At 36.6% G+C, this 20380-nt stretch overlaps 1 protein-coding gene across 1 annotated transcript; it reads left to right on the forward strand.

Moving 5' to 3' along the window:
- The first annotated feature begins 8448 nt into the window (after positions 1–8448).
- LOC109402653 (uncharacterized) lies at positions 8449–20162 on the forward strand. The gene is made up of 3 exons (XM_062844121.1): positions 8449–9236; positions 19053–19291; positions 19360–20162. Exons 1-2 carry the CDS (start codon positions 8909–8911, stop codon positions 19124–19126), a joined length of 402 nt encoding a protein of 133 aa, XP_062700105.1. The 5' UTR covers positions 8449–8908; the 3' UTR covers positions 19127–19291; positions 19360–20162.
- The last annotated feature ends 218 nt before the right edge of the window (positions 20163–20380 follow it).

The following is a 20380-nucleotide window of genomic DNA, read 5'->3' on the forward strand; positions in this document are numbered from 1 at the left end:
TCTATTTTCTATGAAAATATGGAATTTGTGAATAAAACCCAATTTTTCTCAAAAAAAAATTATTAGGTCAGATTCTGACTCAATGGATCAAAATCTATTGAATATGAATATTGGTTATAATGAGCAGATGAAAAATTTGAAATTATAAAGACAATATTGAGTTTTCTCTGAAAATATGAAATTTTGTGAATAATACCCTACTTTCTTAAAAATTTTACGTGTTACAGAAACTCTTAGGCCAGTTTCTAAATCAGTGGATCAAAATCTATTGAATAAAAATATTGGTTATGATGAGCAGATGGAAAATTGAAAAATATAAAACAATATTTTACTTTATGTGAAAAACTGAAATTTGTGAATAAAACCCTATATTTCTAAAAAAAATTACGTGTTACAGAAATTCATAGGTCAGATTCCGAATCAGTATATGAAAATCTATTAAATACAAATATTGGTTGAGATGAGCAGATAAAAAAAAATAAAATTGTAAAGACAGTAGTTTATTTTCAATGAAAATATGAAATTTGTGTTTAAAACCCTATTTTCTCAAAAATTTTACGTGTTACAGAAGTTCTTAGGTCAGATTGCAAATCAGAATATGAAAATCTATTGAATATAAATATTGGTAAAGATGGGCAGATAAAAAAAATATAAATACAATAGTATATTTTCTATGAAAATATGGAATTTGCCAATAAAACCTAATTTTTCTCAAAAAAATTACGTATTACTAAAATTATTAGGTCAGATTCAGACTCAGTGGATCAAAATCTATTGAATATGAATATTGGTTATAATGAGCAGATGAAAAATTTAAAATTTTAAAGACAATATTAAATTTTCTTTGAAAATGTGAAAATTTGTAAATAAAACCCTATTTTTCTCAAAAACTGTACGTGTTACAGGAATTACGAAGTCAGAATCGGATTCAGCGGGCCAAATTCCATTAGAAATGGAACAAATGGTCAAAGTGCGTGAAAAAAGTTTCAATTTTGTCGACTAGTGATATCTATGGAAGAGCTATTGAAGAAATCCTTCACTCAATTCCTAAAGCAATCCCTAAAATTCTACGGAAGTCTCTGGGGATAAAACTATTTTCTCAATGGAATTCCAGAAGGAATCGCATCTGGAATTTCTGAAAGAATTCTAAAGCAATTTCTTCAGTCAATTCCCTGTAGAAATCTTAGAATCTACTTTTGAATGAATTTCTGGGGGAATATTCGAAAAAGTCCAAGGAAATGCTTGAAGGAATTCCAGATGGATTTTCTAAGGAACATCCCAGATAAATACCTGAAGAAACTTCTCCGGAATATATGGATGGAATTACCAAAAAAAATCGAGAAATTTAAAGGAAAGTTCTAAAACAATCTTTTGATAAAATTTTGAGAGAATTTTCAAAAATCATTCTTTTAGACATTTGTGAACGAATTTCTGCAAAAAAAAACTGAAAAGCTGGAGAAACGCATACATTATTGGAGTTATCCTTTGAGGAAATACCGGATAAATTACCAGGATAATACATGGAGGAATATATGACGAAAATCTTTAAGAAATCTCGATATGAACTCCTGCTGGAATCTAAAGCATTTCCTGCCTGAATCACATAAATCGCTGGAGGAATTTCTTCATGACTTTCTGGATGCCTGGAGTAATTTTCAGCCAAATCTCTATAGAATTTCCTGAACAAATCTCTGGTGGATTTCCTGAAGAAATACCTAAAGGAATAATAAAAAAAAAATCTACGGCAAAGAAATCTCTGTAGAAAATTTAGGAGAAATCCTGTGGAGAATTTTTAAGGAAACCCATGAAAGATTATTTAGGGGGATTTTTGAAGAAATTCCTGGAGGTTCCTGTAACAAAAATTTCGAAGGAAATTCCTGAGGAAATTCTGAAGCGATTCATGGAAGATTTTCTAATGAACTTTAAATCAATGGAATGCCTGGAATATTTTCTAAAGGAATCAATGCCCGGGCAGAAAAGAATTACAAAACAATTGCAAGTTTTACCATTCAAAAACAATTACTTAATGATAAAATTTGCCATTGGTTTGTTTGAAATAAGTGAAAAAAGGGTAAAAATAATAACAGACATTGTTCTATGAAATAACCAAAGAATGCAAATCTTGACATTACAATGGCAAACCAAGAATAAAAAACTTAAGGTCGAGAATTGCAAAATATACCATTATTGAGTTATTGAAAACAGAACAATATCAAAATTAGTTTCTCGCCTGTCAACCAGAAAAAATATCAAAAGTTACCATTAGAATAACAAAAATTCAAATTTGATCATTTTGTTGTTCTTAATAATTGCCAAAACTGCGATGGTCTATCAAACTCGTAAGAGGTCAACAATGTCTCACCAATTGCAGAATTTGTTATGATAGCAAAATAAGACATTCAGTAGTTATTCTTCCAAATTTGATAAATGACAAGCGAATGGCATATTTTAATATGATATCATATTATGCTATTAACATGTTGTTTTAAGCTCTTCATGAAGAACTCAAGAATGGTAAAAAAAGTTATGACAATAAAATTAGTTATTCTTTTGTTTTTGGTTTGCCATTCACCTCTACCCGGGTGGACAAATATCGGAAGGAATCCAGGTAAGGCTTTATGAAAAAGTTCTTAAATTAATTTCTAGGGTATTCTCTAGAAAACTTTGAAGAAAATTGCAAAGAAAACCAAGAATTTCTGAAGGTTTCTCAGCGAAATTTTCGAAAGCATACGTGGCAAAATTTCTTCAAAATTCCCTGGAAGATTTTTTGAAGGAATCGCTGGAAGAATTCCTAAAGAAATTTTTATTTGAAGAGATTTCTGAAGCTGTCCTAAAATTACTGATTTTTTTTGACGTGTGCAAAAATGGATAACTCATAAAAGCAACTTAAAATATATAGTTTTTTTTAACAATATGAAAATAACCTACTTCTTCATAATAAATATTAGAGAATATCCAACACTTGGCTTAAATGGAAGTGCCATAGGAATAGAGTGTCCACGTAAAATTTCAGTTGAGTCAGTTGAATGTTGCGGAATTTATTTCTATTTAAGTGATTTTACCTATTTATATACATGAAATCTTTGAGGGTCATTTTACCCTACTTCTCCCTAACAGAGAAATCTGAAAATCGGCCAGATATCTCTTATGTGGAGCCAAACCCTCAAAATTTCAGCTCAATCAGAAAACATCAATTCCGCATCCCCTGGTCGCGGTTCTCGCGAGCTGGCTGTTAAACCATAGGTCATTTCTAGAGCGTTTCAAAAATTGTCGTTATGTAGTCTCTAAAAATCTTCTGAAACTTCCTAAAATGCCTCTAAAATCCCTCTTAAGCCCTCTCGGACCCCATGAAACTCATCGGAGACCCTCAGACACTCCCGAGAACGTATCTGTAACGCCTCCAAAAACCCGTTGAAAATCCTTTGAATATTTCTGCATTACTTACCTTACCAATCAGGCTAAAGCCGGGGTGGCCTCTGCTGTACATAGTAGCCGTCTCCATTCCACAATGGTCGGAAAAAGATAAAGTTCGGCCAAAACTCTTTTTGTGTGTTTAATCGAAGTTATAGGTTGTCTAGATATGTTATATAGCATTTTTAGTGTTTAAAAAGGGGTATTCAAAAATTACGTAACTTCAATAATTTCAAAAAAACGGTAAAAATCAGCAAACCCCACATTTTTCGTTTTTTTGTTAGAAAATCAATTTGAATTTAATTAAATGATCATCTTTCGATCAAACCCAATCAAGGTTGTTCAAAACGTATGAAAAATGTGGGAAGATAAATTTTATTTCAGTCAAAAATGGAAAAATAACGTAAAACATATGAAAAAACATGACTTTTTTAAATAGCTCTAATTTGAAAAACTGCAAATTTCTGCAAAAAGTTTAAACGTTTTTATGCAGCCCTAAGCATGATGTTTAAGATGTACTATTCGAAATTGCGGCGACACGTGACGACACGAACCGTTTTTTAACTTAAAAATTACCAAAATTCCTAAGGTACAAAATATGAAAATTTGAAAAGTTTTGTGACATATTAATTTTGCACCATACGTGCATTCAAACAGTCCAATAACAAGCTTTCATATGCTGGATAACATGAAACATATATTCCATTCTCAAAATATTATTATTTTACTTTTTTCGAATAATTCATTTTTCAATTTTATGACTTAGGCCACTTTGGCAGTGAAAATGTCATTCAAATACAAAAACTGGTATGCTTTTAATTAAGAATCATAAAACTACAATACATTATCTTTGTTATAAGGCGAAAAAAAGTTTAAAAATATCAATTCCGTTTTTTGAGAGTTTTGGCCGCCCCTTTGTATGGAGCCCGACCAATGTGCATTCCACTCGGTCCATGGCTGTTTGTCTCCAGTTCCGCACTCTACGTAGGGTCCGCAGATCGTCCTCCACTTGGTCGACCCACCTAGCTCGCTGTGCTCCACGTCTTCTTGTACCGGTTGGATGACTCTCGAGAACCATTTTAGTCGGGTTGCTATCCGACATCCTGATGACGTGACCCGCCCACCGTAGCCTCCCGATCTTCGCGGTATGGACGATGGTTGGTTCTCTTAGCAGCTGATGCAGCTCGTGGTTCATTCGCCTTCTCCAAGTCCCGTCAACCTTCTGCACTCCGCCGTAGATGGTACGCAACACTTTCCGTTCGAAAACTCCAAAGGTGCGTTGGTCCTCTGCACGTAGGGTCCATGTTTCGTGCCCATAGAGGACGACCGGTCTAATCAGCGTTTTGTAGATGGTTAACTTCGTGTTACGGCGAACTATATTCGATCGTAGAGTTTTGCGGAGTCCAAAGTAAGCACGATTTCCTGCCACAATGCGCCTGTGAATTTCTCTACTGGTGTCATTGCCGGCGGTCACCAGTGAGCCCTAGTATACGAATTCTTCAACCGCCTCAATTTCATCACCGTCGATATAAATTCGGGGTGGCGGGCGCGGTGATTCCTCCCTGGAGCCCTTTGCCATCATGTACTTTGTCTTCGACACATTTATTGGACCATGTTTCTAGAGATTTTGGATTCACTGGACATTTATCCGGATGTTCCGGACCCAGGTGCCCCCAGGGAAGTGGCCACATTCTGCTCGGTTCTGAAACCTAGCTTGCGACATATCAAACTTCATGATTTTGCAAAACAAGAGTATTGGGCCATGTCTCTTGAGATTTCAGATACAATGGTCACTTCTCCGGATGTTCCGGAACCAGGTACTCCCAGGGAAGTGGTCACTTACTGACCGGTTCTGAAACCTAGCTTGCGACATATCAAACTTCATGATTTTGCAGAACAAGAGCATTGGCCAAATTTCCTGAAATTTCGGATACACTGGCCACTTCTCCGGATGTTCCGGAAACCTGGTGCCCCCAGGGAATTGGCCACTTTCTAACCGGTTCTTATACCTAGCTTGCGACATATCAAACTTCATGACTAAAACAAGAGTATTGGACCATGTTTCTAGAGATTTCGGGGACACCGGCCACTTCTCTGGATGTTCCAGACCCTGGTGCCCTCAGGAAAGAGGCCACTTTCTGACCGGTTCTGATACCTAGCTTGTGACATATCAAACTTCATGATTTTGCAAAACATGGCCCAATACTCTTGATTTGCAAAATCATAAAGTTTGCATAAAATGCATAAAATTTATGCACACATTTGTTGCATTCTCCTTAGGCAAAGACAACTTTTTTTAAATATTTTACCGACAGGCAAAAAAGAGATTTATTTCCTAAAAAAGTTCCTGAAAGCTTGAGCTTCTTTGATATGCTCAGCTCGGAATCTGGGCATCTGGGCTCCTCATTAGCAATGATTGGTTATTTTCCGTCCTTTTTTTTAGCTTGACGAAGTAAATGTTTACTCTGTCGTTTATCGAACTTCTTCTGAAGTTCGTAAAAGCAAGACAACTCCCACACTGCAGGTACGCTCGGTTAAAAGAACACCAACAATGGTGAACCAAATCCTGCTTCCACTTATCAAAATTATTGTTGTATGTTTCATTTTAATTATTTTTATTTCGAGTAATTATACATTTTGGTCAATTAAAAATAAACAGAAAAGTGATTTTCTAAGAAATTATCATGTTCTTGCTGTCTCTATGGTTTGTCCTTGACTTTATTGGTCGTAGGTTTTTATTGTGATGATTACACGTTGAATGCAAAATGGTTAATTGGAATGGAACAGACAGCTTTTAGTAAAGGTTCACGAAGCCATTATCATGACAAAAACCTTTTTTGGAAAAGAAATCTGATTTCAGTTGTTAGGTGATGACTCTGACTTCAATGTCGAATTGTTTAACGTTAATTATTCAAACAACAACTCTATCTGAGCTAAGAAGTACCGCCAGAAAGAAGCAAAATAATGTTGAAATTGAATTTAAAAAAGCAAGTTTACAACAGTGCTGCGTAATATCAGTCATATCAATTGACAACTGATATTGCACCACAACAGCCACAGTGATGACAGACAACGACTTGAAATTAACCTGAACTTTACATTGCTATCATTGCAACTGATGTGATATGTTGTCGGTTTTAGCCCAAAGTCAAATCTTTCAATAACTAACGTACAATACTTGTAATATTATTCTTTATGTCCAAATACCATCAGTATTCACTTACATTTTTAAACGATTTGAAAGATTGCCTATCAGTGATCCATACACACCATCATAGTCAGTCTAGTAGTGATGGAAAAAATCGGCATTTTTTAAGCATTGATTGTGACGCCGCGCAACTCTGGTTAGCAATCGTTGCTTACAATGTAGGGTATTGGTTCCTTTATTAAGTATGTGGCTCCCATTTTCATCCTACTAGAAACAAAGGATTGTTTTGTTTCTTATTTTTTATTTTTTTGTTCAAAGTGACCACAGATGAAAACAAAAAAAACGGAATCAATCGGTGCCGTACTCCAATTGGTGATTTGTTATTGCATGAAGAAGAAGAAGAAGAATGATGGTGTTTTGAAAAAATGTTATCCCTATAACACAGGGGAAGATTTTAAAATGCCTCTATGAAATCTAAAACAAAATCTAATTAAAAACGGTTTGATGTACGGTGTTAGACTTTGGACGGACTACATATTGAACGTCTAAATTTAAATTTACCATTTTTTTTCTTGATGAGGTACTTAATTTGTAGTTCGTTCAAAGTCTAACACCGTACATCAAACCGTCTTTAATAAGATTTTGTTTTAGATTTTATAGAGGCATTTTAAAGCTTCCTCTGTGTTATAGGGATAGGATTTTTTCAAAACACCATCATGCTTCTTTTTCTTTGTCATGCAACATCAAATCACCAATAGGATGGAATTCGGAGCGTGAGATTACTTAGGGGCTGTCCATAAACCACGTGGTCATTTTTTTGGGACTTTTCAACCCCCCAAACCCCCCCCCCCCCCCCCCCCGCGTGGTCATTAGTCCATACTAAATTTTTTATTTGTCCATACAAAATGGTCATAGGCCGAACCCCCCCCCCCCCTAATGACCACGTGCTTTATGGACAGCCCCTTATGGCATTCGTACCCTACATACAAACCAGTTTGTGTTTTTTATTTTCATGTTTTACACTTCACGTAATTACTGATAATATTTAACGACACTTCTAATTTATGAAGTCAGTTACGCCGATAATTAACTCTAATCCAATGCGCCGAAAAACAGACATTTCAATCGATTGGATGATTCATCCAATAGCCTCGAAATCAACGCTTTCTATATTTCAGCACGATACTAATATGATTCATCAATCTGAGTCAAAATGGCATCTTATGCCTAACGACTCCTCTCGACCTCACTCGTTCCTCCGTAAAACAACCAAATCCTCGCATCCACCACCAGAACATCGTCTCCCGCAACCGCACTCGCCCGACTTCCCAACTCTCTCACCTCCACCTCAAATCCCCTCTAAGACACTCCTCCTTTTCTTCCCGGTCGGTGCCTCAAACCACATTTTTCATCTTTCACACCAGCAGCGTTGCGTTACTGCGGCGATAGACAACGCCCATTTTGGCTTCTATTTCCTACAACCGGGAACCGGGAAGGGAATTTGTCACGTCGCGTGCAATCGTCTTCCTGGATGCGGCCTAAGAATGATTCTACACAGCGGCGTGGTGCGACGATGCGATGATGAATCATACATTTCCCCGCGTTGCGCTACACTTTTGGATTTTGTGGTGGGGATGAAACGCGACACGAGTCGGATTGTCGCATGACAATGCGATTTTTGTTGCGTATCGATGTGCGTTGCTGCGCAACGTTGCAACGTTGCAACCCACACAGCTGCAACGGCGTCTGGTTGTATGCGTGCTCGGTTTTAGCCGCGCGCTTCGGGTCCCCTTCGGGAAGCATGTTGCAGCCGATCGGACTCGCTGAATGGTGTGAGGCGGCAAGCCGAAGCACAGATCCTGCCGAGACGCTTCAGTTCTCGATTGGCAGTGAACCTGAGCGGATGCGTTCCCTCGCAGCAGCTACTAGTCTTCTCTGACTGTCGTTTTGTTCGTTCTTTCCTGTGCACGTGCACGTGTTTGCATTTTGAGTGTATTTCTTGTCGTCGTCGTGCGCTTGAGTTTGTCCTCTGTCTGTGAAGCGATTTTTCCTTCTTTCGCTTGTGTTTTGGGTGTTGGACTTTCTGGCTCGAACGTGCCCATCCGCCTCATTATTGCACACTTGCTTTTTGGTAGAGCAGTGCGACGCGGAACAGGTTTCGCAGAGTTGCTGCTTCCTTCTGGCGGACGGACAGTTACATTGTGAAATTTGGAAGCTTTTTTTTTTGGCGACCGAGTGAACTCAAATGGATTGCTACAAACTGTTGATATTCGTGAAGAAAAGGTTGAAATAAGTGTTTCAAGTGAAAGGATTTGACTAATCGTAGTGAATTGACTAAGCACCAGAAAAATGGCCATCGCATTCTACTGTGAGGACGAGGATCCGAAGATGATGTTCAGCGGTGGATACCACCACCATCACCAGAGTTATCAGTGGCAGCAGCAGCCGCAACAGACGCAGCACGCTGCTGTTGCGGTAGGCCAGCAGCATGCCGGCTCCGGTAGTGGGGGCATGGTTGTTGATGAGAATAACAACAACTGTGCCTTGCACGGTGGTGGAGGTGAAAGTGGTGAAAACGGTGCGGAGCAGCAGCACTCCAGTGCTACCGTGGCACACAGTAGCAATCGGCAGTTGATGCGAGTCCTGCACCAGGTGCTCTACCGGTACACAATGGAAGGTGAGTGTTGGTTGAGCTGAATTAATTGCGCGGCGATGATGGTGGTGAGATTGGGTGGTGTGATCTCGGGGGTGATGAAATGTAGCGTATTGATTGTGTCATGAAAGTGGGTGGGACAAATGTGGGTCATTTGTTTAAAGTGCTTGAAGATTTTGTGAATTTAATTCGTTGTAGTGAAGTTTGTATTCTTTTGACAGAATAGTCACTTTAGGCAAAATGCAACCACTAAGAGAAAGTTCATGTGTTTATTTGATATTGGAATGGTTAGAAACACGTTGTGTTAGGCAGACAGCTCTGAGTTTTCAGCATTTTTTGTTTGTTTTTTTTTTTTGTATCTGTATTAACGAGATTTTAGCTCTAGGCTAGTTCATCTCGGGACCCACGCTTCACTTCCCTTCCGAAGGAAGAACTCACATTTTGTGAGTTTGTCGGGAGTGGGATTCTATCCCAGGTTCTCGGCGTGTTAGTCTAGTGTTCTAGCCATTACACCAAGTTCTAAAAGTCGAGCCAGGGGCTGTCCATAAACCACGTGGTCATTTTTTCTGAATATTCCAATCCCCCCGTGTGGTCTTTGAGAAAATAGTTAATTGTAATCGACCATCTTGGGTTACTTGGCAAATTTGGAGGGTGGAAGTCAGCTTTCTACAGAAAAATAATGCTTAAAAAATCTAAGGATGCGGTTTTTGGAAAAATGAAATTATAAGACATCTAACATAGATCCGCGATGAATATTACCATAGACTAATTTCAAGACCTCGATGTACCAAAGAAAACCATTAAATTTTCTGTGTCCAGTCCGGTACCCAATAAATATTCATTACCGTGTATTGTTTTCCGTGTAAATTGCCCTTTGTGTAAATTATATTTAGCGTGTTACACCGATCTGACAGCTCTGATAGTAAGGGACTAAACATAAATTACGTAAAGTGGGTACCGAGGATTGTTCACAATCTGCGAACTTGACTGCAGAAAAAATCGCGACTATGACGCCGCTGATATTACTCTCAGTGTATTTTTTATAATAGTCCTTTAAATGTCCTCAAACATCTTCGGAGACATAATATCAATCCAACAAACCATTTTTGAGTTATAATTTTTTGAGGAAGGTTATTAGTGTTTTTCATGAGTCCTTTTCAAAAGTTGGGCGAAGAATATTGCAAAACAAACAACATGAAAAACATTTTCAAAAATACATGAGCAGAATTTGATTTGAATTGGAAAAGGTCGCGTCTACGCGATTTGTGAGATTCGGTCCACTGACTCATTCGGCCTAACGTACTTTGGTCTGACGAATTTTAGCCTAGAAAACTTTAGCCTAATAACCTGATACCGAGTGAATGAATTGGATAGTTGGTGAGTGAGTAAAAGATTTCGAAAATGAGTGAGTTGATGAGTTAGTTGGTTGAAAAGTCAGCAAGTTCGAGACTACATGAATTGGCGAGCTGGTGTGTGAGATTAATTGTGTAAGGCACCATCCATAAACAACGTAGACTCATTTTGACCATATCAGAATCCCTCCCTTCTCCGCCCGTGAAGTTTTTTCCATACAAAATTCACGAAATGTGTATGGACCAGAGACTTCGACCAGACTTCCGGTAACCTTGAGAATCTATACGTAGTTGAGCGATTCCAAGCAACAGCATCAAAATTAAGGAAATTTTTTAATTCATGATTTTCTATTGAACTGAAACTTTGCACAGTTTTTAAGTTCCATCTAAATCGTCATTTTCCGATATCAAATTTTTATTTTGAATCACGACTAACTTTTCGAAAGGGTGTATGTGAAAATGGTTCAAAAATATTCAAAAATCTGCACAGCCAAAATGGTTCGTTCGATTGCAATAAATTTTTCAGCAAAGTTAGATAACTAAATGGTGATTCCTAAGAAAATATACACTGTGAAAAAACATCTTTTTTAACATTAAAAAATATCATTTTTGTCACAAAAACTCAAATATCTCAAAACCCTATCTTTTTACCAACGTAATTTTTTTAGGGAAGACGGTCCATTGTATTAGCAATCTACCATAAAAATTTGGTGATGGTAAACTAATAAACAAAAAAGTTATAACATTTCAAACATTTCACAATTTTCACATTTGGTAAATATTTTTTTCTGTGTAAATTATTTCGATCAGAAATCGCAGTTAGATGCAGATTTTATTGTTCAGCAAAGTTAGATAACTAAATGGTGATTCCTAAGAAAATGTACACTGTGAAAAAAAAATCTTTTTTTAACATTAAAAAATATCATTTTTGTCACAAAAACTCAAATATCTCAAAACCCTATCTTTTTACCAATGTAATTTTTTAGGGAAAACGGTCCATTGTATTAGCAATCTACCATAAAAAATTTGGTGATGATAAACTAATAAACAAAAAAGTTATGACAATTCTAACATTCCACAATTTTCACATTTAGTAATAATTTTTTTTAGTGTAAATTATTTCGGCCGGAAAGCGCAGTTTGATGCTGATTTTATTGTTAATGGCCTTGCGTGAGTAAAACAATCTGTTTTTATTATGTATTATGTATATTATATGTACAGTACTGTTCCGATTTTATCACGCCCTCCGCGCATTAGTCGTTTATTGATTAATTTGCTGTTACATTTGAGGACAAGTGTTTTCCCTCTTCTTCAAGATGAATGTTGAAAGCGTGTTTTGCAACGTTAAAAATATTGAAATGGGTATAAATGTTGAAGTATATTTCAAAGCATTTTTGAAAAGAGGCGTGATTAAATTGTTTAAACAGATGTCGCTGATGGTACGGTGGCATGACTCTCTGCACTTAGCACTTCTGGCAATTTCTCAGTTGTTGTCGTTTTCGAACTTCCTGCGCCCTGCTTTACCGATGATATACAGATGGCTCGTTTGTCAAAGTCTAGACGGCAGGACGTGCAAATGCGTAAATTTGTATTCAATTTGGGCATAACCAGTCTCTTTCAGTTTATCTATGAGATTTCGTAACTCTTTTGAACATTTTTTTTCACAAGCGGTCTACAAGAGAGCGTTGAGTTGAAGACCTTTGAGAAAGCGACTGTTCATGTTGTTCGTTAGATTTTAATAAACAAAATCACTTATTAGTTTTAACTGACTAGTTTGGTGTTGTTTGCTTGGACGAAGAAAAAATTTACTATAAAATTTTTAATATCCATAGCGGTAGTATTTTTTTGCTTTTTCGTGAGCATTTTCATGGTATGTATACAGTAAGGTGGCCCACACTTATATGAAAAACAAAAATTTCGAAAAATGCCAAGTCTTACCTTCTAAATCAGTTGTTTTGGAGTCCCAGAAGCTACGTTCAAAATTTGAGCAAAATCGGTTGAGCCTAAGGGGGCGCTCAAAACGCTTGAAGTTTGTATGGGAAAACTTGGCCAAATGTATGCAGAAATTTTAAGTTTTCGAATTTTGCCGCCAGGTGGCGCTGTAAGCGTTCAATAATCAAACCCTTTGGTCTTATTGTAGGTGACTATATGCCAAACAACTTTGTCGAAGACCGCAAAGTGATCCAACTTCTGTGTTCCAACACTTTACCCTTGGTAAAGTGAGGATAAACTTTATTGTTGTTTTTCCAATACATGTAAAAGAATAATATCAATAATGAAATCTCACTACTTTGCCTCACTTTGCCTAGGGTATAACTTTTTTCACAGGCGTCGGATCACTTTGCGGTCTTCGACAAAGTTGTTTGGCATATAGTCACCTACAATAATACCAAAGGGTTTGATTATTGAACGCTTACAGCGCCACCTAGCGGCAAAATTAGAAAACTTAAAATTTCTACATACATTTGGCCAAGTTTTCCCATATAAACTTCAAGCGTTTTGAGCGCCCCCTTAGGCTCAACCGATTTTACTCAAATTTTGAACGTAGCTTCTGGGAGTCCAAAACAACTTATTTAGGAGGTAAGACTTAGCATTTTTCGAAATTTTTGTTTTTCATATAAGTGTGGGCCACCCTAGTATACAGACAAACAAACGTAACACTGACGAAATTTTCATTGACCACGCCTTTAACGATCATTTTGAATCTTGGTTGTGGCTTTCATAACCAGAAGAGTGCCCATCGTTTTTCTTTGCGTTTGACGTTTCACACTAGCGCCTTCTGATGACGATATTGCACAACGCAGTGTTTCGTGAAACATTTCCACCAGGTGGTGGTAGTGTGAACTGGGCGATGGATTTTCACGAAAATTGTTCTAGGCGTTTTGTCTGTTTGTCTGTGGTATGTACCTCTCATGCATTTGTTGTTGTTGAAGTTACTCGCATTTTTCCGATCATAAAGTCTGTTCTCTAAGGGCCGATTTCTTCACCTCGGCTTAACCCGTAAGCCAGGCTTACCCATATAGTTAAACCTGGCTTAACGCCTAAGCCAGGGTGAAGAAATCGACCCTAAGAGGTATTTTTTTGCAGATCAACTAGACGTATACGCGTATATATAAAACTTTTATTATGCAGCTTTCGTCTTCAAAATAAGTTTAATTCCATTTTTCTTATGATCAACAGCTTTTCAACACTATCAAGGGATTTTTTCACCAGTCACGTACAATAAAAAGTATGACAATCTCAATATTTTACATCACAACACTGGATCGCGTGTAAGGTTCAAATAGATACTATAGTAATTATAAATAATCAAACAAAAATATCATGAAAACAACTTGTTTAATTCATGCGGTAGCCTTTACAATAAAATCAGCATCAAAATATAGTTCTCGAAATAATTTACACAGAAAAAAATTTTTTTTTTTGTTACTAAATGTAAAAATTGTGAAATGTTTGAAATGTCATAACTTTTTTGTTTATCAGTTTACCATCACCAAAATTTTATGGTAGATAGCTGATATAATGGGCCATTTTCCCTAAAAAATTGACGTTGGTAAAAAGATAGGGTTCTGAGATATTTGAGTTTTTGTGACAAAGATAATATTTTTTTATAGTAAAAAAAGAAATTTTTTACAGTGTATATTTTCTAAGGAATCATCATTTAGTTATCTAACTTTGCTGAAAAATTCATAACAATCGAACAATCCGTTTTTGCTGTACAGCTTTTAGAATATTTTTGAACTATTTTCGCATACACCCTTTTGAAAAGTTAGTCGTGAGTGAATATGAAGGTTTGATATCGAAAAATGGCGATTTAGATGAAATTGAAAAACTGTGCAAAGTTTCAGATATTTTTGAAATGGTCGCTCAGGATCGACTGACATGACTCCGTGGAATTCCTCAGTTTAGGGACGGTCCGTAATTGAGTTCAGAGCTGAATGATGTGATGAGTAACTGAGTTGATGAGTTAACGAGTTGGTGAGTGGCTGAATGAATGAATTGCTTCCAGTTGGTGAGGAAGTGAGTAGATGAATTGATGAGTTATTGAATAAATTGGGTGATGAGATTAAAAGGCGAGTTTAGGGATCATTGAACTGGTAAATGAATGCGTTGATGAGTGTGTAGGTTAAAAAGTGATACTCATTCACTCAATCACTCACATACTCAATCAATTCACACTGCTCATTCTGTAATTTATTCACCATTCACTTACTGTTGCACTCGCGAATACATTTATTCATCAATTTAACCACCTCCAAATTCATCAATGGAGGGGTAACTAAACGTCGAATACCAAAACATCGAAAGAACAAAAAGTAATTCAAAGAGGAGAAATCAGATGTTTAAATCGTAATTGCAAGCAAATGATAAAAGCACATAAAACAAATGATTCACTGCTCCACTCTTCACTTCTCACTGCTTCACACTCCTCACTGCTCATTTCTTATTACTCACTCCTCTCGCCTCACTTCACAATCATACCTCACTATTCACTTATCACTCCTAACTCTTAACTGCGCGTTCCTCACTCTGTATTTACTTATAACACCTCGGTTCTTTCTCTTCACTCATCACTCATCACTCTTCACTGGTTAATCCTAACTACACGCTCTAGATCACGGTTGCAAAAAACTCGAAGTACTAGACTAACGAGAGTTTTTGTTTTTGTCGTTTGGTATCAAATAACTAATTGTAGGGCGACTCATTCACTGTCGTATGCAGCATCGCTTATTTCAAACCAACAAAGTGAGGAAAATGTGATTAAAGTTTCAACCCTTTTTTCCTTTTTTACGTAAAAATGGTGTTAACACGGTTAATTCATTTGGATAGCCAAAGAATTAACAAATGTGAAAAACGGAAAAAATCACAAAAACATCAAATTTTCTTAAACCCTCCTAGGATGTTAGGATTGACGCACCACGCTGGCGTAGTACAGGCCCAGTATGCCTGTCTGGGTCATATTGACCCAAGAGCTCGATGAATAGGTGTTGAAAGTCAATGTCTAACGCCTTTTTGAAACAAGTTTTTGAGAATTATTGGAAACTCGTGCAATATGCATATTTCCAAAACAGGCTCGCAAGTAGTTGCCGAAAGACGATTGCTGACGCTATTTTGAAATCCATATTAAATAAGAACACACATGAAGGTCAGCTTCTCACTTTTCACTTCTTAATGCTACACATTCCTAGCACTCCATTTTTAAATTCTTATTTCTTACTAGTGACTCACTTCTGAGATTTCATTTTTTACTTCTCAATCCACACTCCTTACTCTTCTCATTTTCTATACTTACTCCTGCTTACTTCTCATTCACTTCTCTCTTCTCATCCGACATTTCACAGCGCACTTCTCACCTCTCACGGGTTCACACTCCTCAGTGCTCGTTTCTTATGCTTACTCTTGATGCCTCACTTCTCATTCCACATTTTTCACTGATCATTCATCTCATTACTCACTTTTTACTTGTCACTGTTAACTGCTCACTTCTCACTTAGTAATCACTACTCTCTCCTCAGTTTTTTTTTTTCTTTTCACTGGTCACTCTTGATACAACTCATTCTCAACCACAGTAGAACACAACCAGTGATGTACTAGATTTGTAAAAATGCGTTGAATTTTTGTATGATGAGTTAATTAATTCTCCATTTCTGAATTAAAATTATGCAAGAACCGTGGGTATTATGATTTAACACTTTATTACTGTTTGAGTGAAACTTTGAGTACCTGTGTTGTTGAAATGGTAAGAAATGAAAAATAAAACAATACAGCTATTTGAAGATCTGCTCAAACAGCATTAAATTAAGTTTGGAATCATAATACCGACGCTTTTTGCTTCCTTTTATTGCTGAAACGGATATGGGGAATAAAATAAAGTGGAATATAATTTCGATATTAATTTTATGGTTTTAGGGATGTTCACCTAAAAATTTCTGTTGCAGAAATTCTGCTTCACTAGTTCACTGGAACTTTTATCATAAATACATTGAAAATCCACTCGGGGGATTTCATCGGAATTTCTTTTAGAAATCTATTAGTATTCCTCCCAAGCTTTCTTAGGAATCCCTGTCAGGAATGCATCGGAATCCCTGTCAGGATTTCACCGGAATTCCTCCCAAGAATTCATAGAAATTCCTCTCAGGAATACATCGCTTCTCTCTCGGAAATTCATCGGGTATTCTCCCGGAAAATCATCGAAGTTTCCTCTCAAGGATTTATTGAAATCCCTCTCAGAAATTCATTGGAATTACTCTTAGAAGTTCACTGGAATTTCATCGGAATTCCTCTCGGAAATTCTTTGGAATTCCTCTCAGGAGTTCACTGGATTTTTTTCCCAGGAATTCACTGGAACACCTCTTAGGAATTCTGGAATTCCTCTCAGAAATTCGCTGAAATTTCTCCCATGAATTCTTTTTAGGAATTCTCAGAAATTCCTCTCAGGTATTCCTTGCAGTTCCTCGCTGGAATTTCTCTGAGGAACTCACTGGATTTCACTGGATTTTCTCTCAGGAATTCACTGGATTTCCTCTCTGGATTCAATGGAATACCTTTTACACCTCTCTCAATAATTTACTAGAATTCCTCTAAGAAATTCACTGGAATTCATCATCTCACTATACAAAAATTTAGCTCATTACTCCATTACTGATTGCGGAGTAGTTAAAGGAGTAACCAGTGAAGAAGGATTAGTGAAGAGAACGAACTGAGGAGTGAGTATTTAGTGCGTACTAAGTGACGAATAAGCAGATAAGATTGAGGAGTGAGAAGTAAGTTGTAAGGAATGATCAGTGAAAAATGTGGAGTGCGAAGCGATGCGTCAGATGTGAGCAGTGAGGAGTGTTTAGCAGTGAGAAATGAATGATGAGAAAGTGCCCCATTGCAAAAATTCAAAGCACTCGACGAACCTGAATTTTTGTTTTTGTTGATTCGTAGTATCGCTTTTGATATTGACCATCTCTCTCGCATGAGAGGAGGTGAAGAGAGAACAAAAATTCTTTCGCCACTTACATCGCGTTGAAGGCAAGGTTCAATAATAAAATTTTACCCTCGAAAGAGAAAATCCACCATGCTTGCTTGAGATCTAGTCACACTCATGCGGCAGGTTTTTAAATAAAGCATTCATCAGCGGGGAGAAAGTGTCATTACTTACGCAATGTAGTTGAATATTTCTGCGTTTATTTTCAAATATCTCACAGTGCAGGTGAAAGTGAGTGCCTAGATCTTCCAGATGTATGTTTTTTCACTCCTGCTCTTAACTGCTTACTGCTCACCCAGGTTCTCACTTCTCACTGCTTCATACTTGTCTCACTTATTTAGTATCAGTAGGTAGTACTAACACTTTCACGCCGTAAATATAAGAGTTAGAATATGGCGTCCAGGGCAAAAATGCACATTGTTACATTCTTATACATATTCGGTTACTGAACTGAGTTTTAGACAAATGAGTCAAACGATTGCCAGATGATCGAAAACATCCTTGTGTCTTGCTGCTCACTTCTTAGTCCTCACTTTACACTGCTTACTTTTAACTCCCTAAAATTTCACTGCTCATTCGTCACTACTCACTTCTCCATCCTCACTACTAACCCCTCACTCCGAGCTGCTCACTTCTCACTCTTCACTACTAAATACTCAGTAACTACCCGAGCAAAGTCTGATAGCAAATTGAAAACTAATTTTGATGTTGAGATATTGCAAATTTTGATAACTCAGGTTGTTGTCGTATTGGTCGTTTTAACGGTTAAAACATCAAAAATGAGAGCAGAAAAATGTTCCTGTGACAGCAAATTGAAAACAATTCCTGCTATCGATGATAGCAAATTGATAACTGTTTTTGTTATCAGCGCAAGAAAAATGAAAAATCGTTAAATGTAGAGTTTTTCGGTTATTATCAAATCATTAATGCGATTGTATAATTGCACTAATGATATATCCCTAGAATTAGTTGACATAGTTTACTAAAAGATTTTAAACTAAATATTTACATTATTTTAAAATGACAGCAAACTGAAAACAAAATTTGAAATCAAATTAAGTGGAGATAAACTGATATCAAAATGTGATATCCCTTTGTTGCTGAATACAAATCATGTTTTCGATTTGCTGTAATTTTGTTGTGGGACTTTGCTCGGGTACTGCTTATTGCTACTATTCACTCTTAACTTCTCAACGCTCATTTCTCACTGTTTCACGCATTGCTTCAAACTCCTCATCTCTCACTTTCAAACGTAAACAAATGTTAAAAAGTTGCTCCTTCACGTGTTGATATCATTGTTAAATACATAACCAGAGTAGTGTACATGCTGGTTTTGAATTCCGCCAATTCAGTGTGTGATTGAAATTCAAATAGTTTCCTTAATACATGCCATTTAAATAAAACTTTATATATTGAATACAAGATATGAGTAACTTTTCATTCATTTAGTTCATTCCGCAAACTATTACACACATTAAGTAACTTTTTTTCTTTTTTATTCTACCCCAATTTCAGGCGTCCTCAGTCCAGCTCAGACCTCGTGTGTCTTCTGCAACCGGATCTACTATCTGTTCCAACTGCTGTATTGACCTCGGCGAAAGCATCGACTCCAGTTGACTACCAGAAACAAAATGTTCCGTACAAAGGCACAAAATCAGTTATAGAAAATCGTATAAAAAACCGCAAAAAAAACAATCATCAAAGCTAAGTAACCGATCAATGGGTGGCACTTTTCCGACGGCTGTTTGCGAAGGGTAAGTGATACTTTTGAAACTTCATGGATTAACGGTTTAGTAACACTTATTTTCATTTCCATCGACAGAGTTGCCAAGCATCCATCCTGGCAAAACGCAGCGAAGAGATTCAATATAAGTCGGAGCCCCCTACTCCTTCACTAATGAAGTAGTGATCGGTTTTCTGTGATGAAAGAAATTCGAACTATATGTAGATGGCATTTAGTTTTTTAGAGAAACAGTAAGCGGATAAAGAAGCGATCGGATTATTCTTTCTTTTTTTTTAGCATAGAAGAAAAGAAAGGCGACGCCTAAAATAATTGAGAAAATAAAACATATTATTAGTTAAGCACTGCATTTTTGAACGTTTCATAAAATATTCCTTTCGTATTATACTTTTATTTACTTTTTTTATAAAATCCTATCAGTAAGCTAAATACAGTTAATAAGGAAATTGCGTATTGTCGATATTAGGGTCAAGTACTGATTAGGGTAATCGAATAACAGTTTTGATTTTTTTTATTATAATGTTTCTTTTTTCACAACTATAATGCTACAGCTACTTTAAGTTTTACCCCACATTTATCAGAGAAAAAATAACTCAATCTTAAGGCCACTATTTTTTTTTTACTATTTTGGACCCAGTTCACGAACTGTTTGGAATTGGGGAATGCACCAAATTCCAAAAACCACATAATCAGCCACTTCCGTTCGATGCCAAGGAAGATGATCTCAGCCATAGCAACGTAAGGTTTCATTTGCACCGAAAGGTTCAGTCGAGGTTTTTTTTAATATCATTTCTTATGTAATTTCGAAACTTTGTTTTAGTTTAGTTAATCTTAAATTGAAGATAACATAAGATTGGAAAATAAATTGAAAATTATATTTCAAATCCTTGCTTTCATTTTTGGAAAGAAAGAACTTCGTTGTATGTATGTCTAGTCTAGTCTAGTCTAGTCTAGTCTAGTCTAGTCTAGTCTAGTCTAGTCTAGTCTAGTCTAGTCTAGTCTAGTCTAGTCTAGTCTAGTCTAGTCTAGTCTAGTCTAGTCTAGTCTAGTCTAGTCTAGTCTAGTCTAGTCTAGTCTAGTCTAGTCTAGTCTAGTCTAGTCT

The sequence above is a fragment of the Aedes albopictus genome, chromosome 1 (assembly GCF_035046485.1).
Source record: "Aedes albopictus strain Foshan chromosome 1, AalbF5, whole genome shotgun sequence".
Classification (NCBI taxonomy): Eukaryota; Metazoa; Arthropoda; class Insecta; order Diptera; family Culicidae; genus Aedes; species Aedes albopictus.

Coding starts and splice junctions, on each gene's coding strand:
- LOC109402653 (XM_062844121.1), top strand. CDS start 8,909: ATGGCCATCGCATTCTACTGTGAGGACGAGGATCCGAAGATGATGTTC. Junction 9,237..19,052: donor CTACCGGTACACAATGGAAG/GTGAGTGTTGGT, acceptor CCCCAATTTCAG/GCGTCCTCAGTCCAGCTCAG.